We start from the raw sequence: 22,690 nt of genomic DNA, 5'->3' as shown, positions 1-22,690 counted from the left end.
TCTCATAGTCACTCAATTAGATATATCTTTCACAAGTGTTGTGAGTTAGTTTCTTATTTCCCGATAACAAGTCACTAGGATGCAATAATTTGCATCTTAGAGATATCTCAAAGGTGCATCTGGGGAGATCTCTTATATTAGGATTTGGGTCACACTTACATTCAAGGATATATAGATGTAAATTGGTGGATCACCTCACGAAAAAAGGTCCACAACCAAGTACCGTAACTTTGGTGGTGGTAATTTGGTTTCCTCGAACAATATGAAACAAACTGTGGCGGCCAAATCAAGTTCTAAGTCAAAGTATAGGACCATGGCTCACACTAAATTAAATTTTTTGGTCAAAGAACATGTTTAAAGAATTGGGTTTTCAACATTCTCGGACTATAGAGTTGATGTGCAATAATCAAGCTTTCGTTTGTATTGCCTCCAACCTAATCTTCCATGAGCTAACAAAACACATTGAAGTTGATTGCCACTTTGCTTGGGAGGTACTTTGTGCAGAAGCTCGTTACAACCACTTATTCAAAGTTTGTTTTGCAACTTGCTCATTTATTCACTAAAGCCTTGGGTGATGCTTGTGTTTAATTCATTTGTAACAAGCTAAGAGTATGTGACATCTATGTTCCAACTTGAAGGGGAGTGTTAATAGTTATCTAGGTCATTTAACATTATTAGTGTGTGCTAGTGTTATGTTGGTAAGCATGAGTTAGCAAGGAAATTACGGTTATTGGTATGTCATAAATTATAAATAGAGGGAGAGACCAATTCTAGTGATTAGGTCTTTAGTTTTACTCAATACTTCAAAATGCACACACAAACAAACACACACATATAGATAAATAAATAAGATCGTGAACAATTTAAATAAACTCATTACCAATTAAACTAAAAAAAACCCCAAGACACATAAGTTAAAAGCAAACCCCCACATGAAATAATATTAATTAATTACTATTAAATCGCGCTCAAGACCCAATACCTCATTAATACAATTATTTTGAATCAACCTCTAACAAGGGCCTCCCATGATCTAGCTTCTTGTTTTGCATCATATTGACTAGTGGTAGGACCACTAGTGGAGAATCTTTCTTATTATAGTTTGTGTATATCAAGGGTTTGCTTCAAGTCCTCATCTTTTCACTTTAGTTATGGATGAAGTAACAACAACAACAGCAACCCAAGCTTTAAGTCTGACTAGGTGGAGTCAACTACATAAATCATTTTCTACCAATTTCCATGATCATGGGCAATTTCCTCCAACAAATTCAGGACTATTATGGATGAAGTAGGCATATCCAAAATGAGGTTCTATAGTGTATGTTGTTTGTAAATGATATTATCTTGATTGATGAAAATAGAGTTGGAGTAAAATCTAAGTTGTAATTATAGAGAGAAGCTTTAGAGTGTAGAGCTTTTACAATAGATGGATTAGTAGAAGCAAGATAGAGTACATGAAACATAATTTTAGTCATTTTAGGAGCAATATTGGAGAAAATATTAAACTTGATGGTCAATAAATTCTCAGCACTAGCACATTTCAATACCCTACATCTATCGTGCAAACTGAAGGGGAAATTAAAGGTATGATACATTGAGGTTAAGTGAGTTAGGTAAAACGGAAACATGTTTTTGTTGCGTGATCATAGAATACCATTAAAATTTAAAAAAAAAAAAAACAAAAAAACAAAAAAAAATCTATAAGATCAGCTACGCTATCATGCCAACTAAAGGAAAATTTTAAGAAGATGTAACACATTAAGTTAAAACAGGTTAGGTAAAATGGAAAGTGTGCCAATTGCATTGGGTGATTGTAGAGCAGCATTAAAATTAAATTGAAAATTCTGCTAGGTTCATAGTAGCAGCAGAGATCCTTTCTGCATTTTATAAATATTTAAGAAGAACAGTTCTCAATTCAACACCAAAAGCATTTACACACACACGACCCCCACTAAACAACTGAAAAAATCCATATATGAAGAAAATAAAACTATAGGCTTGACCATGCAACCCCATCTCCAACTCGAGCACTCAACTGATCTCATATATCCAGGCAGTCCTTTTCTGCACATTCTTTTTTAAGTTCTCAACTTCGTTCTTTTAATCACAATGCTTCCACATAGTCTTCAATTCATCACTGCATTTTAATTGTAGCATTGTGATGCTACCACCATAACTGTTTAAAAGCATCTGCTCTTGATTTTAAAAGTTTAGAAAAGAAAGATCTGTCTTGACACATCAAACTCAATGCTGCAAGTGAATTCCACTATAAGACTAGCCATATTATAGGGATCAGAATGTTTAATCTAAAAAGTACAGTTACACAAATGAGAATCCTAACATGAAAGGGTTATGGGTGGCACAACTCTAAAATATGAATTGAAGAACGAACACATCTGCAGTAAGCCACATGTAGCACCTGGAGAAGATAAATACAGGGGAAGGGTGGTTAAGATGTTTTGGCCTTGCTAGTTGCTACGAATGCCAAATAGCATGATGGGGGAGGGAGGAATTAGTTGCTCATGGTAGCATAAGGGAGAGGTAGACTTAGAATATCTTAGATAGAGATAGTGAATAAAGATTTTTGACAGCACCCCAACATTCAAAAAACATTACCCTTAATATTGTGGAATGGCGGAGGAAGATTGTAGCTGATCCCACGTAGTAGGACTTAAGGCTTGGGTAGTTATTGTTGTGGCCGTTGTCTCTGTTGTTTTCCTCAAAAAAGAAGAATGAAAACTAAGGAAATTTTCAGAAATCTACTTTTTTACACCCTGTGTTGTCATTTGACTTCTTATTAAGGTGTTCCCAAGTAAATCCTAGGATCTTGACTACTTTTTTCCCATCTCACTTATTATGTCTACTCCATGATTTGTGGCTAATCTCTCCTGATGTTAGTAGGGCGGCACACTGTTCAATAGCGTTTTGCGATAGGCATTAAAAGATTGTCTAGTAGCATCACACAACTTTTTCTTTTGGCCTGCAGCGTCACCTAACAATTCAGTACATATAACTCAATCACCAATCTGTCAAGAGGCCTAAAACTACAAAGATACAACATGAGCAAGCCTACCATCTAAAAGCTTATATTATACATGACACTGCCAGTTTCCACCCATCATGCCAAAGCAACTCCATGAAGGAAAGCAATTGTATGAGATTTTTTATTGTGACGCCCAAGACAGATACCTACTGAATCTATGAGATGCAACTATTTTATCATTTTCTTTTTCCCTTTATGGGCGAGACTATGAGAGATTGAGAGGATGTAACCATTGTGTCTAACAGCCTTACTAAGAAGCAATAAGAACCATGATATTGATATAATGTATACCACACCAAATATGTACAATTTGCTTTAGGAAAAATGAATTACATATACAGGCAAGAAAAGGAAAATCATTCGAGCTAGAAAACTCACTAACCCTCAAAGAGGAACCCCAGAAGATGAGCCTCCGTCCCAGTGGTTGGGTATTTAAGCTTTCTTGCATCCAATTCAGCCATAGAAAATGCCTTTGGTGCTTTTGAAGACCATTTGCTTTCACTAACCCAGAGCATATTTCAATCCTAAAAACCCAAAAACCAAACCAACCCGATGAAGAACACAGGAAAGATGCGAAAAAAGACAAAATTCAATCGCAAAATTATAGCTTTACCCCTTTGCGTAAGATCTCGATACCCAACACTGGGCTTCGTCGGGGGTGTGATGATGATGGACAAAGCGGGTTGTGTCCCGTGTTATCTCACTACAGCAATTCGAATTGACGACGCTAGTATGAACTCTCAAGAAAGCGTGGAAGCTATTTGCGAAGGAGAGGTTGAAAACGTGAAAATGAGTTTGAGGGCTTGGGGAAAGAACGGCGCCGTTTGAAAGGTTTATGTTACTTTTCAGGTTAAATACTTGTAATTGTTTACGTGGCTTGTTTAAACATTGATATTAATAATCATATATCATTTGAATGCACACTTCAATTTGTTTATCATTTTAGTGCTCAACTTATCTCTTACTTTTCAATCTTAGTATGATACATTATTTTGAGAGAGTTGTGGAGGATAGTATTATTTCAAAGAACAGCTCAATCAAGGAGCATTGTATTTATAATCGTTTTCTTCTATTTGTTGTAAAAAGGGTTCTTGATGAACCTAGTTCAAAGGTTCTTGGTGAACCAAAGTGTAAGGGTACTTGGTGAACTGAATTGGAAGGGTTCTTGATAAACCTTGCTAGAAGGCTCTTGGTGAGCAAAAGAGATTTGTTCCCATGGTGTAAAGGATTCTACGCCGGTGAAGGAGGGTATTTAGTGGATTGTGGAAACCTTGGGTGTGACTCAAAGCGTGGATGTAGCCAAGGGGCCGAACCACGTTAACATCAATGTTGAGCTTTTCTTCCCTTCTCTTTAATTTATATCTTGTGCATGATTTATATTTTATATATTGTGATATAATCATTTGTATCTTTGCAAAGATTTTATATTTTGTGAAGAAAAACGAAAATACACAAAAGAGACTATTCAGCTCCCTCTAAACTTGACTCTAGGTCTAACATTTGGTATCAGAGCAAGACACTTACATTATCAGTGTAACTTCTAGAGCAGAAAGATCAAAATGGCGTATATGGTGAACACCTCCTCCATAGGACAATCCGTGAACATACCACCGGAGTTCAACGGCACCAACTACCTCTCATGGAAAAATTGAATGACCGTCTTCATTCAATCATACGATTTAGGTATGTGGGAGATCATCTCAAATAGAGACTTCTCCTTCATAAAGAAAAATGACAAGAATGAGGATATTTTGAAGACGAGAACGAAGCTATCAATTAGCGAAAAAAGGTTAGTAGAACTCAATTTTAAAGCAAGACATTGTCTAAACTGTGCTTTGAGTGATAATGAATATAGTCGTATTTGTGGATGTGAAACTGCAAAAGAAATGTAGGATATGCTTCAAAACACCTATGGAGACACATCTTAAGATAAACAATCAAAAATATGCATGCTAGTTAGAGAATATGAGGTGTTTAGAATAAATGATAGTGAAGAAATTACATCCATGATCACTCGGTTCACACACCTCATAAAAAACTTAAAAGCACTTGGTAAAACTTATTCATTAGAAGATTATATTCAAAAAGTTCTCCAGACTTTACCCGAGTCATCAATGATCATTAAGAAGTCTAAGAAAGATATAGGTTCTGCCTTAGATTCTTCCAATGCTACTCACCAAGACACATTAGAAGAAGATGAAGATAGTGCGGATGATATAGAATTCTTCACAAGAAAACTTAAGAAACTCTTAAGTAAGAGAAGGTAGCTAGGTAGGCAAATAGGAAGAGAAGAGTCAAGCAATAATAGCATTAAATGTTGTGATTGCAATAACACTAGGCATGACATGATAATTTGCCCTCTAAATCAAAACAACGGGAATTTTCAAAATGGAGATTATGATGCCACAAATGATGCTGCTTAGGATAAAATCAATGGATTATCCACCGATGATGAAATTGAGAAAGAAGCACATTCTTACTTCATAGCTAACGAACAAAAAGAGATGAGCTCTAATGATGATGATGATGGTGATTATACTTATGAGGAATTAGTAACTAAATGCACTAAATTATTTGATCAATTAGTTTTAGTCAAAAGAAGGAACAAAAATATTGAAGAAAAATTGTCAAAATATAAACAAAAGGAACCTTATCTTTGTTCCCACCTAAAAGAAGAAATTATCTTCCTGAAAATGAAAATTGAGGAGCTTACCTCAAATGCTCAAAAAGACCATAAAATTTTTCAAGAAAAAGTAAAAATTTGAAAAATAAAATTAAAAATATTTTTAAATAAAATATTCTCTTAAAAAAGGAATATGAAGATCATAGTAAAACTATTAAAAATTTCACAAGAGGAAAAGAAAACCCCAATAAATTCTTACGAGTGAAAAGAAAGTATCTTTACAAAAAGAATTTAAGTTATGGTTCCTCTTGTAAATCACATGGTAATGCCTCATCAAGTACAAATAGGGTTAATAAGACAAAACCTTCACGTGCAAACAAAACTTGCTTGTATTGTGAAAGAAAAGGGCACATTCGTTATTTTTACCCTTTTAGAGGTACTAGAGGCAAAGAAAAGAAGTTAGAATGGGTAATTAAGAAAACCAACCCTTGGCACTCAAGGAAGAATGGGTACCTAAACAAATTACGTAATCTTGTTAAACTATTGCTTCCTTAAAACCTAAGATTAGTAAATAGGATGTAGGTAGATTTAACCATACCTAGGTAAAAAGGGATTGTGATGACTAAGTAAGTTTATATAGTGCTAAATTAGAATCATTTGTCACAATAGCGCTCAAGGTATAAAATCCTAGATTACGCATAATGATTGTTTGATTACTAGCTGGAGACTTTAGAAAATTAAGTTAATATGATGAGTTAAAATGATAAAATCCAATATGATCTTTTAACTGTGTTTGTCTTTGTTGATTGGTTAATCTATGTTTAAAGTACTATGTTGACTTTACTGTAATCCTAAAAGGGGGGGTGAATTTGTATTTTAAAAATTTTCTCTCCTAGGTCAGATATCCAACAGTAATATTACACAATCTTAGGGTCAATCTAAGACAAATAATAAGATGAATCAATAAATGTAGCTGAAATTAAATTTCAAAAGTAAATTACTCAAGCATGCACAATAGAACAAGTAGGACACCAGATGTGTTATCGAGGTTCAGCAAATGTGCCTATGTCCCCGCCTTAGCTCACAAGCACAAGGATTACACTACGTCTCACTTAATGGGTGAAGCGGCACCGAAATACAACTAGGTCAAATTAAAACAAGGCTGACCTCAACCTTTACAACCAATTCTTCTGGATTGGATTAACGCTGCCTCAGGCCACGCTTGGAATACAACAGATTCACAATACAAGTATCGTGTACAAAATATATGCTTCTCCAATAAACAGATTTATACCGGTATAATCAATACACTACAATATGATAGGATATGATAAACCCAATGTAGTTTAAATGTGTACTCTCAAAATAATGCAAGTATAGTAATTAGAGTGTGAAAGTGTATGTGTTAGGATTTTTGAATCAAGATAACAATATCAATCACAAAGTGCAGTATCAAAGATCTTAAGCTCACAATCAAATATCTCAAAAATGTTTTATCAAAAATCAAGCTCAAAAGATATTTGAAACCAGTTTGTAAAAATATTTCACAAACAAACACAATACAAGCTCTTGAGTTTTGCAACAATAATGCAAGACTCACAAGTTATAGAGAGTTTTCCCAAAGAAGACTTATTAACAAAATCACAAGGGAAAAACCCAAAGTTTACTCTCAAATAAAATCAATCTCAATCAAATACAAGCAATGAGAGTGTAAGCTTTATAATGTGAACTCTAAAGCACTCTTACTAAATAATTTTAACAAGGAGGATGAGTAAGAATGGAAGTAGTAGGCTTATAGGTGAAAATGAGTATTTGAAAATTCAGAGAGAATATTGCTAATGATGTCTGCTAATTAGTTGCTAATCAAACCAAATGAGGGAATATTTATAGACACTCCAAAAAAATATAACCATTCAAGACTCATTCGGTATTTTTGGAAAAGTTTAAGTATGGTTAAGTAAAAATAACCCCACTTTTACCTCAATAAAAATTTGCAACCCGAGAGTTTTCGGTTGACCGTACTACGGGTTCGATCGACCACTTTATGAGCTTTGGTCGACCGTAGAGTTTTTCAACAGAGAATATGATCAACTGTATTCAGGCGATTTTGAACCATTTACGGTTTGGTCGACCAACAAAGAGTTTGGTCGGCCATTCATACAATTTGATCGACCGTGATCTAATAGAACTGAAAATTTGGTCGACCGAACAATTGGGGTGTCAGACATGTGGTAGTTCGGTCGACCAAGGACATTGTGTTAAAAAACATATGGTCGATCGTACTTAAGTCAAACTGTTGACTTCGTACGGTTCGGTCGACCGAATTAATTACACTGCAAAAGTTCGGTCGACCGAAGCCCAAACAATGTTCATTTAAGGTCCTAATTTTTACCAAAAGTCACCTCTGTTCATATGCGTATAATTTTTAAGTTATGGGGGACTTTTCATGTGATGTTTACGGACCTAAAGTCAGTCTATGTTCACTGAGCTTATCTGTCCTATCATGCATGCAATGCATTAGTTATTACAGATCGTGACTTAAATAAATATTATAGACCCAAATTGAATGAAATGGAAATTATAACAAATAAATATGTTGGGTATTTATTTTCTTCAAGTCACCACTTGCTTTCATATAACTTTGCCAATATGATCCTCCACACAAACTAAACAACCATTAAATATCACAGGTATTTGTCATGATCAAAATGGGATATGACCTATAAGGTCAATAATCTCCTCATTTTTTTATGATGAGAAATGTCTTATACAAAAGTGGGTATAGCCAAGAAAGGCTCTTCTTGAAACTATGCATAAGGGAAATGTAAAGTGCAAGCATTTTCCCAATTTTTCCAATTACCCTGTTTTGCCTACTTCTCCTCCTTTTGGCAACAGAAAAAATGGGCAAGGTAAGACATTGAAATTTACAAGCAAGTAAAGGGTAAATTTCATTTAAATACAAGATATAGTTAGGGAAGATTTTTAGAAAATTCGGCAGCATGCCGTTTGAAAAAAGAGCATTGCCCAAAAAAATATGTATAGAAATGACTTGATTGAGTTCAAAAATTGACAATTTTTCCCCAACAATCAACTCAAACAATTTAGTAGGAATCAAAACGGGAAACATAAGTATAATTATCAACATGCAAGAGATATGATAGTCATGCATTACAACACAAACAAACTTACAAAGAATAAAGCAAAGATGGAGTTAAACTTTTCAAAGCCGTAGTTTTTTAGAACAAGTAGCTCCCCCTAAGTTTGTGCACTCAACCATTTTTCTAAGTGGTCTCTCTACTATGCATTAGACCTAACTCACGTCTAATCTGTATGAACTTATCTTCTTGAAGAGGTTTGGTGAAAATATCAGCCCACTATTCATTAGTACACACAAACTCAAGAGCCATAACCCCTTTCTGCACATGATCACGAATGAAATGGTGTCTAATCTCAATATGTTTGGTTTGTTAGTGTGAGATTGGATTTTTAGATATATTAATTGCACTAGTATTATCACATTTAATTGGAATTGTATCATAGTACAACCCAAAATCCATAAGTTGTTGCTTCATATAAAGCGTTTGAGTGCAACAACTTCTAGCCACAATATTCAGCTTAGGCTATGGATAAGGCAACTGAATTATGTTTCTTGGAAAACCAAGAAACGAGAGATTGTCCTAAATAATGACAAGTGCAGCTAGTACTCTTCCTATCTACTTTACTACCGGCAAAGTCAGCATTTGTGTAACTAACAATCTTAAACGATGTGTACTTAGGGTACCACAAACCTAACTCAGTAGTCCCAACTAGGTACCTAAGTATTCATTTAACCTCTAACAAATGAGGCTCCTTAGGAGCGGCCTGAAACTTAGCACACATACACACACTAAGCATGATATCTGGTCGACTAATTGTAAGGTATAGGAGGCTACCAATCATCCCACGATACAGTTTTACATCAACAGGGATGCCTTGCTCATCTTTACCAAGTTTTGTGGAAGAGCTCATAGAAGTTCCCAAAATTCTACCGTCTTCTGTATTAAATTTCTTGAGCAAGTCTAACATATTTAGATTGACATATAAAGGTTCCATGTTTAGCTTGTCTATTTCGAAGTCCTAAGAAAAAACTCAGTTCACCTATCTTGCTCATTTCAAATTCACTTTGCATGCATTTGGCAACCTCATTGCACAGTTCATCATTAGTTGCTCCAAAAATAACATCATCAACATATATTTGAACAAAGAGTATATGATCATGTTTGGATTTGATGAAAAGTGTAGTGTTAATTTTGCCCCGGGTAAAACCATTTTCTAAGAGAAAACCACTAGCCCTCTTATACCAAGCTCTAGGAGCTTGTTTCAATCCTTACATGGCTTTGGACAACCGGTAAATATGATTAGGATATTTATGATTTTCAAACCCTGGCGGTTGTTCTACATATACTTCTTCATTTATATAACCATTTAAAAAGGCGCTTTTGACATCCATTTGGTACAATTTAAAGTCCTTAAAAGCAGCATAAGCAAGCAACATACGAATGACTTCCATTCTAGCTATGGGAGCATAGGTTTCCTCAAAATCTATCCCTTCTTCCTGATTATATCCCTAGGCAACTAGTCTAACTTTGTTTCTAGTTACTACCCCACTTTCATCCTTTTTATTCCTATAAACCCATTCAGTTCCAATAACAATATGATCATCAGGCGTAGGAACTAGGGTCTACACTTTGCTTCTCTCAAATTGGTTTAGCTCCTCCTACATGGACATTACCCGAGAATCATCCTCTATGGCTTCCTTAATATTTTTGGGTTCTTCTTGAGATAAGAATGCAAAATGACTCACTAGGTTTCTTAAGGAAGACCGGGTAGCTACACCATGTGAAGGTTCACCTATGATTTGATCTAAAGGATGGTTCCTAATGAATTTTCAATCCCTAGGCAGCTCCTGAACCTCACTTTCAACTTTATCATTTTCAATTGATTTATCATTAATTTTTAAATTCTTGTCCACATTATTTTCAATAGATAGTTTATCTAATCCTTTTCTAATTTTAATATCATCTTCGTCATCTCTTTTGGAAAAAGGATTAGATTCATCAAATACAACATGGATAGATTCAATAACAGTTAAAGTTCTCTTATTAAATATTATGTATGCTTTACTGTTAAGTGAATAACCTAGAAGAATATCTTTATCAGATTTAGAGTCAAATTTTCCTAGGTGCTCATTATCCCTAAGTACAAAGCATTTGCAACCAAATACATAAAAATAAGAAATATTTGGTCTATGACCATTCCATAATTCATATGGTATCTTATTAAAAGAGGGTCTGATTAATACTCTGTTCATTACATAACAAGCAGTCTTCACTGCTTCGGCCCAGAAGTATTTGGGTAATTTATGTTCATTAAGCATGCTTCTACCCATTTCTTGTGAGGACCTATTCTTTCTTTCTACAACACCGTTTTGCTGTGGGGTCCTAGGTGCAAAAAGGTTATGTGATATGCCCTTTAAGTCACAATATGTTGACTTTTTGAGTCCGATCCCTGTTCTGATGCTGACAAATCATATGTATCTTACCTGTGCACTGAGCTTATGAACAGGGTTAATTCTTTGCATGCATGGATGGTAAAGATACAATTGATGTCATAAAGAACTCAATGCTCACACCATATGATGGTGTTTGGAGAAGCAAAAGGAATGAAGACAACTATTGTCAATTGTATTTGCATTGAATTTTGTTGGTCTATAATAATTTCATTTCAAATGGGTTTGTAATAATCACTGCATGTTATGCATGTAGGTTTTGTAAGCTCAACATGACCATAGACTGACCATAGGGAACCGAATGTTATTGGGGCACCCTTCCGTCGACCTTTGGTTTACCGATGCTAGATTTTTTAGGCTAAATTAAAATAGTCTTGGCCTTAGAAAGACCTTAGGTCCCTACACAAATGCACAACATAGTCCCCATAATCACTTGTACTATCAGGGGATTGAATTGAAATAATATGGACTTAATAAGCAATTCTGTGAGATGTCAGGCGACTGAACCTAGGTGTTCAAAACACCTCGGTTGATCGAATCGCTGAAAGGTCAGCAAGTTGACTTGGTTTCGGGTGACCGAATGAAAACTAAACGTAACGTCTATGGGTGACCAAATCCCTGACCTGACACCTTTTCACCAACCCGAGCGCCTGAACCTCAGTGTTCAAATCATGCTCAGACAACCAAACTTCAAATTGGGCACCGGAACTGTGGACCTTTTGAAGAATTGCCCCATTTAGCAAATCAAAGTAAAATTCAGGCACCTGAACCATTAAAATGACTTTTTGTATAAAGTCTATTTGGGCGACTGAACCAAGGTTCAGCCACCCGAAAACTCTCGAGTTGTTTATTTTTTATCGAGGTTAAAATTGTTTAAACATGGTTAATTTTTCTAAATGGCTTTTAAACAATTCTAATAATGCCCTATGAGTCCTTAACAGTCATAATTTGGGCAACTTCTATATATAGGGTCTCATTTGTGTTGATTAGAGAGAGATTAGTGAAAATCATTAGCCAAAATCCTCTCAATCTCAAAAATCTTATTTTGCCCAATCTTTTTCAAATACTCTCATACATTCATTCCTTTGATAAATCTTAATATTGTGAGAGTGCTTATTGTGCTATTGCTTTGTCATAGATTGCTTAATACTCCCATTACTTGGCTTGATTGATTGGTATTAATTTTGGGGAGTTGAGCAAGGTTTATCCCATAGATTTTATTTGATAAATCTAGTGTTGAGAAAAACCTAGTAGCTTGAGGATCTTTGCATTATCATTGCAAGATTCATATAGTTATATTTTTTGTGTGCAAAATATTTTACAAGCTATAATTTTTTTCAAACAACTCTTGTGCTTATTTCATTGAGGAAAATATTTTTAGTTGGTTTGAATGTTTAATTAGCATCTTTAAAACCCTAATCCATTATTGAGATTTGTTATACTGTGTTTCAAAGAAATAGCTTGTTAAAACACTCTTGAGCATATTTGTGATTATACTTTGTTGAGTGTTTGCTTACACAAAGTCACATCATTGAGCTTACAATTCCTATACTGTTGACGTGTGGTTGATTGATTATCATTGGTACATATCTGCTTGATTGAGAAGCATAATCAATGTACCCTGTTTTTATTGTGAAATCTGTTGTATTCTAGGCGTGGCCTGAGGGGGCGGCAATCCAGCCCGTAAGGATTGTTAGGGTCTTCTCCACCCCGCAAGGAGAATTTGTAAAGGTTGAGGTCAACCCTATGCTAATTGACCTAGTTGTTTAGGTGCCGCTCCACCCGTTAAGTGAGCTTATAGTGTAATCCTTGTGCGGGTGTGCCAAGGCGAGGACGTAGGCAGGATTGGCCAAACCCCAATATCATATTCGGTGTCACTTTTACATTTTCTGCATTATATTCTACTTTGTGCTTGATTTAATTTTCATACTGAATATATTGCGTATCTGATTGACACGGTATTGTATCTTGTTAAGAAATACTGAAATTGTTGTGCATGTACTGAATTTGGTTAATATATCATATCTACAATTTCATACATACTTAGATTTCCCCTAGGTTGCGTAATACTGTTGCTAGATTAGTGGATTGACCTAGGGAACAAATTTTTAAAATACCAATTCACCCCCTTTTTGGGATTACACCAAAGCTAACATAATAGTTTTCTATGCCATCATTTTTAAATTCAGTTCCCCTATCACTTCTAATGTGTGTTATTTTGTAGCCCTTTTTCATTCTGAATTCTTCTGCACAGTTTAGTAAATTGATCACATGATTCATCTTTATGTGTGAGAAATAGCACCCATGTGAATCTAGAATAATCATCCACAATAACAAAAGCATACAATTTTCCTTCTAGGCTTTGAACTTGATTAGGACCAAACAAATCTAAGTGTAGCATTTCAAGTGGTCTAGTGGTGGATAGGATTTTCTTTTTCTTAAAACTTGATTTAGTTTGCTTATCCATTTGACATGCATCGCAAATTTTATGTTTCACAAAATGTGTTTTTTGGTAAGTCCTTAACTAAATCCCTTTTCACTAGTTTTGATAAAAGATTCATACTAGCATGACCTAGACGTCTATGCCACAACCAACTAACTTCATTTATAGCGAAAAAATGAGTTACATGCTGTGAAGCTAAATTATCTAAGCTAGTGGTGTACACATTTTCATGACGTTCAGCAGTAAAAAGTACTTTGTTATCAGATTTACACTCAACAATGCATTTATCATTTTCAAAAGATATTTTATAGCCTTTGTCACATAGTTGGCTAATACTTAACAAATTATGTTTCAAGCCATCAACAAGTTATACATTATCAATAACAAGGGAAGGTTCCTTACCAACTTTACCTACACCGATGATTCTCCCCTTTGCGTTGTCCCCGAATGTCAGGAACCCTCCTTCCTTGGGAGTAATGGATGCGAACTTGGCCTTATAACTAGTCATATGACATGAGCACCCATTGTCCATATACCATTTGTCCTTGGAAGAGAACGACCTTAAGCATCCCTGCAAAAATATTTAGATAACTGATGCTAGTCCCCAAATTTTGTTGGATCCAAAGGGGTTAGTTCTTGATTCACCTTTGACTCTCCACACCTTTTTAATTCTTACATGCTTATTTCTAAAGGGACTGTCAAACTGAATATGACCTATCTATTTGCATTTATAACATACTTGCCTTACAGATTCTTTAGGTGAAATGTAGGATTTTGATTTACGAGTAAAATATCCCATATAAAGATCATTTCGCCTAACATTCCCAATTCCATTAAATCCTAGACCTTCTTTACTAAGCGAGTTTCTTTGAACCCTGAGAAGTTTTTCAAATTTATTTTGGCCCTCGGTAAATTTGTAGATAATCTTGGAGCTATCCTCCAATTTTATTTCAAGTTCAGCCATTTTCAAATTCTTTTCTTCTTGCCAAGCAAAATGAACAAATTTTCCCATTTCAACAAGCTTTGACCAATTCTCACATTTCTTTTTCAAAACATCATTTTCCTTAGTCATTTTGTTTAAAAATTTTGATACACAAATATATTCATATTACAATTCTTTATATTTAGGCATGCTATCAGAATCACAATCATCATCATCAGAATAATAGGAAGATAAAGAGCAGGATAATACCTCATCACCACGTGCCATCAGGCACAAGTTAGCAACCTCCGAATCACTGCAGTTGGAATCTGAATCATTGCTATTTTGTTTATCCTATGAGGTGCTTGTTTTCATAGCTTTCTTCTTTTTCCTAAACTCCTTTTTTAGCAACAGGCTGTCAGGTTTGATATGCTCGACCTTATTACAATGGTAGCACATGGGAGCATTTGATTTTTCTTTTCTTTTACTAGGCTCTCCCTTCTTAGATACTAAATCTCTAAACTTTCTATATGACCTATTGTTCTTTCTGAAGAACTTGCTGAATTTTCTAGTAAGCATAACCATGTCATCTCCAGATTTAGGTTCACTGCACTCACTTGAAGTACTAGTTGATGTTTTCAAAGCAGTCACCTTCTTTATTCTATTTTGCTCATTTACTCTCTCATTAATGGCCAACTCGTATGTGATGAGTGACCCTATTAGTTCATCTAAGGACATAGCTTTTAAGTCTCTACCCTCAGTAATGGCAGTAGCCTTAGCTTCCCACACAGGTGGCAAACCCTTAAGAATTTTCCTAATCATCTCATATGTGGGATATGTCTTCCCTAATGCATGCAAAGAGTTAATGATATGAGTGAATCTTGTGTACATGCTCTGAATAGACTCACTAGTGTTCATCCTAAATGCTTCATATTCACTAGTCAACATATCAATCCTATTATCTTTGACATCTCTAGTACCTTCATAAGTGATATCTAACTTATCCCAGATTTCCTTGGATGTAGAACATGACATAACCTTATTAAACTCATTTATCAAGTCCACAATATAAAATATTCATTGCAGTTGCATTTATACTAACAACTTTCATATCATCATCAATGTATTCTTCTTCTATCTTAGGTACTCTAACTTCATCTTCAATTTTCAAGGGAACAAAATTTCCTTTAGATACAACTCTCCACACCTTCCAATTAAAAGTTTGAAGGTATATGTGCATCCTTTGTTTCTAGAAGGTGTATTTCACACCGCTGAAAACAGGAGGACATGTGAAAGAGGGTCCCTCAGGAAAAGGGGTTATAGTATGATGAGCCATTTTGATCTTTTTGCAGAAAAACGGTTAGGTCTAAGCAGTTAGGCTTTGATACCACTTGTTGACTTTACTATAATCCAAAGAGGGGGGTGAATTAGTATTTTAAAATTTTTCTCTCCTAGGTCAGATATCCAGCAGCAGTATTACACAATCCTAGGGTCAATCTAAGACAAATAATAAGATGAATCAATTAATGCAGCTGAAATTAAATTTCACAAGTAAATTATATAGAACAACAACACCAAGATCTATTTTGAAGAAGCGATTGAAGAGATAACACAAAGTTTTATTACAACAATCGGATTACAACAATCTGTCTAACCATGCACTCACTAAATAAGCTTCAATTATGAAAGGACAACAAATAGAAAAACAAAAGATGACACAATCTTGCAGTCGAGATGTGTGTGTTGCTCCAGTGGGGGGTCTTATTTATAGCCTCTGGTCTGTGGAAGAAGCACATGGGTGGCTCACCTACCATAATAGGTGGTGGTAGCTCACCTACCATGGCCAACTTTGACATTAGTAATCATCTTTGACTTTAGTGGCCATCTTTGACATTAGTGGTCATCTTTGACATTACATGCCTACTATTCACACTGGATAGGTCATACCGTCTCAAGGGGCGTTGCCCCCATACCTCCCCCACTAGGGGCGCTGCTCCCGAATCCCCGTGTCTCGGAGGAGAATGTCTTCTGTCTTCGTAGTACCATTACGGTCTGCCACTTTGACCTCATCTGAACCATACATTAGGTAAGTGTACCAATTAACTCATGGGAGGTGGGCATTGCACACATATACACCAACACCCCCCTCAATGTCCACCTACGCTCTTGAACCAATACCAAGAGCATCCCGATGCTTCTAGAAGTCGGAACTACCCAATGCTTTGGTGAAGATATTTGCATGATTATCTTCTGTTGGGCAATACTCCATCTCAACAACCTCATCCTCAATGAGTTCTCGTATGTAGTGATACTGAATCTCAATGTGCTTGGTTCTTGCATGGAACATCAGGTTCTTACTAATAACTATGCAACTTTGATTGTCACAGTGAATCAGAGTTGCAGCATTTGTCGTAATCCTAATATCAGTAAGAAGTCTTCTTATCCAGAAAGCTTCACATGAGGTGAGACAAGCTGACTTGTACTCAACTTCCGTGGATGATAGCGACACTGTTGGCTACTTCTTGCTTGTCCACGAGATAATTCCATTCCCAAAAAGAAAACAATATCCATAAACTGACTTTCTAGAATCAATATCTTGTGCCCAATCGGAGTCACAATATCCAATTAGGGAGTTACCTGATGTATAATAGATGCCAAAATGAGGAGTCCCTTTAATATACTTGAGGACCCTTATTCTAGCCTTCCAGTGAATTTCTTGTGACTTATTTTCAAATCTACTGAAAATGGCAACTGCAAAACTGATATTGAGCCTTGTATTATACAAGTACACCAAACTCCCAATTAAAATTTTGTACCTCTTTGTATCAACAAGTGGAGAAGGATCTTCAATTTAGACCTTAATGTTTACTTCCATTGGAGTAACCACTAGAGTGAATTCTGCCATCCCATATGTCTTCAATAACTTTTGAGCATATCGGTTCTGAGAAATAAAGATTTCTCCTGGATGCTGCCACATTTCAATTCTTAAGAAGAAGTGGAGTAGCCCCAAGATTGTCGTCTTAAATTCTGAGCATAGGCCTTCACGGATGTCATTGATCTTCTCCTCGTGGTCACTTGTAAGTACAAGATCATCTACATATTGTACAACTATTACATACATTTCATTCTCCTTTAGTACATATAAATTTGCATAAGAGGTACTTCTACAAAATCCATAATTAGTGAAAAAAGAATCAATCCTTTGGTACCAAGCTCTGGGGGCTTGTTTCAGCCCATACAAGGCTTTCTTCAACTTGCATGTTAGCTTTGGTGTATTCCCAAGAGGGGGGGTGAAATGGGTATTTAAAAATTATTGCCTAGGTCAATTGGTTTAACAGCAGCATTACTCAACCTAGGGTCTATCTATGTAATTATAAACTCAATCATTCACAATAGTAAAATATAAACATTCATGTGTTGGAATTTAAAATGTAGAAATTAAAAGCACGCACAAGAAATGTTATCGGGGTTCGACCAACTGTGCCTACATCCTCGCCTCTAGCTCGTAAGCCCTAGGATTCCACTAAAGCTCACTTAACGGGTGGAGCGGCATCAGTTACAATCAGGTCAATTCACGAGGCTGACCTCAACCAACACACCTTACCAAGATGGCACACATAGCTTTCCTAACCGGGTCTAAGCCAGTCCAAGACTATTCAACAAGGCTAGTCTCCCTCTTTAGGCCTAGGCCTAGAATACAAATGACATAAAAAATATGCGTACAAACAAACACTTCTTACACAAGCTGATATGTATCGATTCAATACAATATAATCAATGCACCTCAATGATATAAGAACTATAAGCTCGGTGCTCTATGTGTGCAATTAACACTCAAGGTTATGTTTATAAACAATCAAACACAAGAGTGTATCAAACAAGCTATTCTTTGAAAATCAGATAAACTAAATCTCAATGTCAGATTAGGGTTTCAAAGATGTTAGCAATAATATTCAAACAAACTCAAAAATATTTTTTTCAATGTAGCAAGCACAAGAGTTGTTTGAAAACAAGCTTTGAAAATAATTTTTGCACAAAAAAATATAGGCTTAGGTAAACTTGCAATGACAATGCAAGAACCACAACCTTCCAAGTCTTCCCACACAAGATTTATCAAGTTAAATCATGAAAGAACTTGATGCTTCTACTCCCAATAAAATCAAATAATCAATATAATCTAATGAGAGTATTAACAAGTATGAATGAAGCACAAGCACACAAAATATAGTCACCACACTTGCAAGATCAAGAAGGATGATGTGTATAAGTGTTTTGGAGTATTATAGGTTAAAGAAGAATTTTTAAATTTGAGAGAGTTTGACCCTAATCAATTTTGCTTATCCTTGCTAATTATGACAAATGAACAGGTATTTATAGGCAAGGATGATTTTTTGACCATTGGGGACTAAATGGGGATAGTTAAAAAAGTTTAAAACAAGTTTAATGAAATTAACCCATTTTACCCCTTTTAAAAAATCAGTAAAAATATTTTAACCCAAGAGGTCCGGGTGCCCGGCCTGAGGTTTGGGTACTCGAACAGATCCAGTCACAAAACCATTATTTAATGGTTCGGGTGCCTGAATTGAAGACTGGTTGGCTGAACCAAAGTCAATAGCATTTTGGTCGTAGGTTCAAGTGCCCGGTTAGTGGGTCAGTAGCCTGAACTTAGAGGTTTGGTCGCCCGAGCCTGTTTTGAACGTGAATGTTTGGCAGCTCAAGTAGTTGAGAAGTCCCTTTTAGAGGGTTCAGGTGCCCAAGGGAGATAGGGACATTTTCTGTTCAATCACCTGAGAGCTGGTCAAATTGTTGACTTTTAACCATTCGGGCGCCCGACCTTTTTGCAATTTAGCCCAATTTCTCTTCAATTAATTCTCCAGATAATATATGTGATTATGGGGACAATCTCAAGTGTTGTGTAAGGACCTAGGGTCATTTCTAAGGCCATTTTTCTTGCTAAAAAAATATGGTTTCGGTCAACCTAAGGTCTTGAGCTTTATAGTTCCTATATGCATACTATGCAAAGACTATTATAGACATTTCCTACTTAAATATTATAGACCAAATAATAGTGAAATGAATTACAACATGAAAATAGTCTTCAGGATCTTCAGTCTTCAAGTCTTCACGTGCCATCAAATGATCTTGTTATTATAAACCTGTACACAAACTTGACAGACATTAAATACTAGAGTATTTGTCATTATCAAAACTGGGAATGACCTGCACACTTTGTTGTCTAAATTTGGCAATTCAAATTCTGGTGGTTGTATCACATAAACCTCCTCTTTAAGATGACCATTGAGGAATGCAAACTTCATGTCCATTTGAAATAGCACCCAGCTTCTGTGTGCAGTAGTAGCTAAAACCAGAAGGATTGTTTCCATGCGAGCTATTGGTGCAAAGGTTTTAGTAACATCAAAACCATCCATGTGAGAAAATCCTTATGCGACAAGGTGTACTTTGTACTTCTCTAAAGTACCATTAGGGGGATGATTACCTTCCTATGAGGGGGACGATTCACAATCTCCCAAGTATCATTTTTCATGATACTTTCATATTCAACTTCCATAGTCGTTCTCCACTTTGGATCAGCCAACACTTCATCTAGGCTACTTTGTTCCTTAACTGTACTGGTTATATCAACCTTAAGCCATTAAGGCCATGTTTACCAAGTGTTCTGCTGATCGTTGTTGTTCCTCTATTCTCTTCGACCTTTGAGGTCCATCAGGTTGTGAACTTTGATTCATAGGTTTTGGATTGCCTTCGTCAAAGAGTTGTTGTACCCACATGGGGTGTGGCTTCTGAATAGGTGCTACTGGTACAACAGGCTGGTTTTAAATTTCTTCATCATTCACCTCAATCTGCTGCTCTGAGGCACATGGTGGGTCACTTTATTGGTTAATGATAAAGTGGGTTGATCTCTATCTCCCACTGAGTGTGGTCCTTCATCAAATACCACATCTCGGCTTGTGACGATCTTCTCTACCTCTACATCATATAGACGATATGCCTTTGATTCTATATTGTATCCCAAGAAGATGCACTTTCGACTATTGTCATCTAACTTCCTTTGACTGTCATCTGGAACATGCACAAAACATCTGGAACCAAATGTTCTAAATAAGAAATGGAGGGTTTCTTACCAAAGTAAGCCTCGTAAGGTGTTTTTTTCCCCAAAGCTTTAGTGAAGCATCGGTTGAGGATATACACAGTTGTATTAACAACTTCTACCCAAAATGATTTTGGAAGGTCTTGTGCCTTCATCATTGCTCTGCCTATCTCCATCACAGTGGGTTTTCGCCGTTCCATAAAGCCATTCTGTTGTGGAGTTTTTGGTGCCGACAATTGGCGCTTAATGCCAAATGCACTTCAATGATTGTTAAACTCCCCTAATTTGAACTCGCCTCCTCAATCTGTTTGAAGTTTCTTTAACTGCAAACCTGTCTCATTTTCAACAAGTTTATGCCACACTTTAAATTTTACAAAAGCCTTAGTCTTATCACGAAGAAAGTATACCCACATATTTCTACTATAATCGTCGATTAACAGTATAAAATAGAAAGATTCTCCCAGTGTAGGAGTAGTCATTTTACCAATGGGATCTGCATGTACCAACTCTAGAGGAAGCTTTGATTTGTTGTTGCTCTCTTGTGGAAATGACATACCATATTGCTTGCCCAACATGCAAGCTTCACAAGGCTCTGCAGTATCAACTACTATAGGTAGATCAACCACCATTTCCTTTTTTTGCATCTCCTTCAAAACTGTATAGGAGATGTGTCCAAACCTTTCATGCCAAAGTGTTCTTGTTGTATCTCTAGTTGTTGCAGCAAGTGCCACAAACTCATACAGGTTATTCTTTCGAATACCTTCGCCCACAATGATTCCATTGCTATCAATGATCTCAGCTTTTGTTTTTATAAATCGTACTTCATAGTCACGGTCAGTGATAACAGCTATAGATTAAAGGTCCCTCTTAATTTGACGAACATAAAGGACATCTAAAAGAGTTTTACCTTGGCCATTCGTGGTTTTTAAGGAAATGGATCCAATGCCCTCTACTAGACACTTTGCATTATTTTTGACAATCAAATTCATAGGTTCATGTAGAGGCTTAAGGAAACCATACCAGTCCTTTTTGCTGGTCATATGTTAGGAAGCTCCACTATCAAGTACCCATGAGCAATCTCCTGGTACTGTTTGAGCAGTTGAGCACATTTCTTCTATAACCATGAAAAGATCTAATTCTGGTTCAGCACAATTTGCTACCTGTCTGACATTCCACGTAGGCTTCAACATACCATTCTTTTCATTGTGGATGTGTTTTCTGCAATCCTTGGCTGCATGCCCTTTTTGTTGCAGTAGTAGCACGTACCAGAAAATCTATTCTTGTTATTTCCCTTCTTCTTTTCACCATTATTGTCCTTGCCTTTGATATGCATGGTGAAAGCACTACTACTCTCATTTTCTTTGGTTCTCAGCCTCATCTCCTCCTCTAGCAGGAAAGCACATAATTCCTCAAAGGTTAGTGCATGAGTCCTAATCTGCGTGTTAAGAGCAATTACCAGACTTTCATATTTTGATGGCAACATTCGAATACATCTTTGAGCTAACTCCTCACTGGTCTTTGCTATGCCCACTGCTGCCATCTGATCACACAGATTTTTTATTCTGGTGATGAATACTTCTGCCAATTCTTCGTCATGTAGCTTTCCAGTAGCAAGTTGATTCTTCAAGTTCTGAATGCATGTCTGGTTTCTTGTTTCATATTGATTCTTTAGACCATTCCAAGCATTTACAACCTTGGATGTATACTGGATCAATGTAAGTACAGAATCAGAGACACTTGTGACAATAGCACAAAGTGCATCTGCATTCTACCTCTTCCATGCTTTGACGAGGGCACCATCTCGAGGGATGATAACATTAGGATTGGTAGGATCAGGCATGCCAATCAGTTCTGGATCCATACCTTGAGTTGTATCAAGTAGTTCATATGAATCCAGAATAGCACTTATCTTGAACTTCCACAAAGTGTAGTTCATGTCGTATAACTTTCCTTCTATGAATGCTGGTGGACGTATCCGAAGAATTGGTCGAGATGTAGTAGT

General features: G+C 36.1%; 1 protein-coding gene across 1 annotated transcript in view; it reads right to left on the bottom strand.

The window, feature by feature from the left end:
- LOC131163489 (uncharacterized) overlaps nt 1-16,625 on the bottom strand; it is a 56,894-nt gene extending 40,269 nt beyond the window's left edge. The window contains exons 1-3 of the mRNA XM_058120085.1: nt 16,527-16,625; nt 3,657-3,919; nt 3,426-3,567 (exon numbers count right to left, since the gene is read on the bottom strand). Of these exons, the coding sequence (XP_057976068.1) occupies nt 3,426-3,567; nt 3,657-3,919; nt 16,527-16,625 (504 nt within the window). The remainder of the gene's footprint in view (nt 1-3,425; nt 3,568-3,656; nt 3,920-16,526) is intronic.
- Nucleotides 16,626-22,690: the final 6,065 nt, after the last annotated feature.

This window comes from Malania oleifera, chromosome 9 (assembly GCF_029873635.1).
Source record: "Malania oleifera isolate guangnan ecotype guangnan chromosome 9, ASM2987363v1, whole genome shotgun sequence".
NCBI lineage: Eukaryota > Viridiplantae > Streptophyta > Magnoliopsida > Santalales > Ximeniaceae > Malania > Malania oleifera.
Note: the sequence above shows the minus strand (reverse complement) of the source record. Positions and strands in the feature narration are given on the sequence as shown.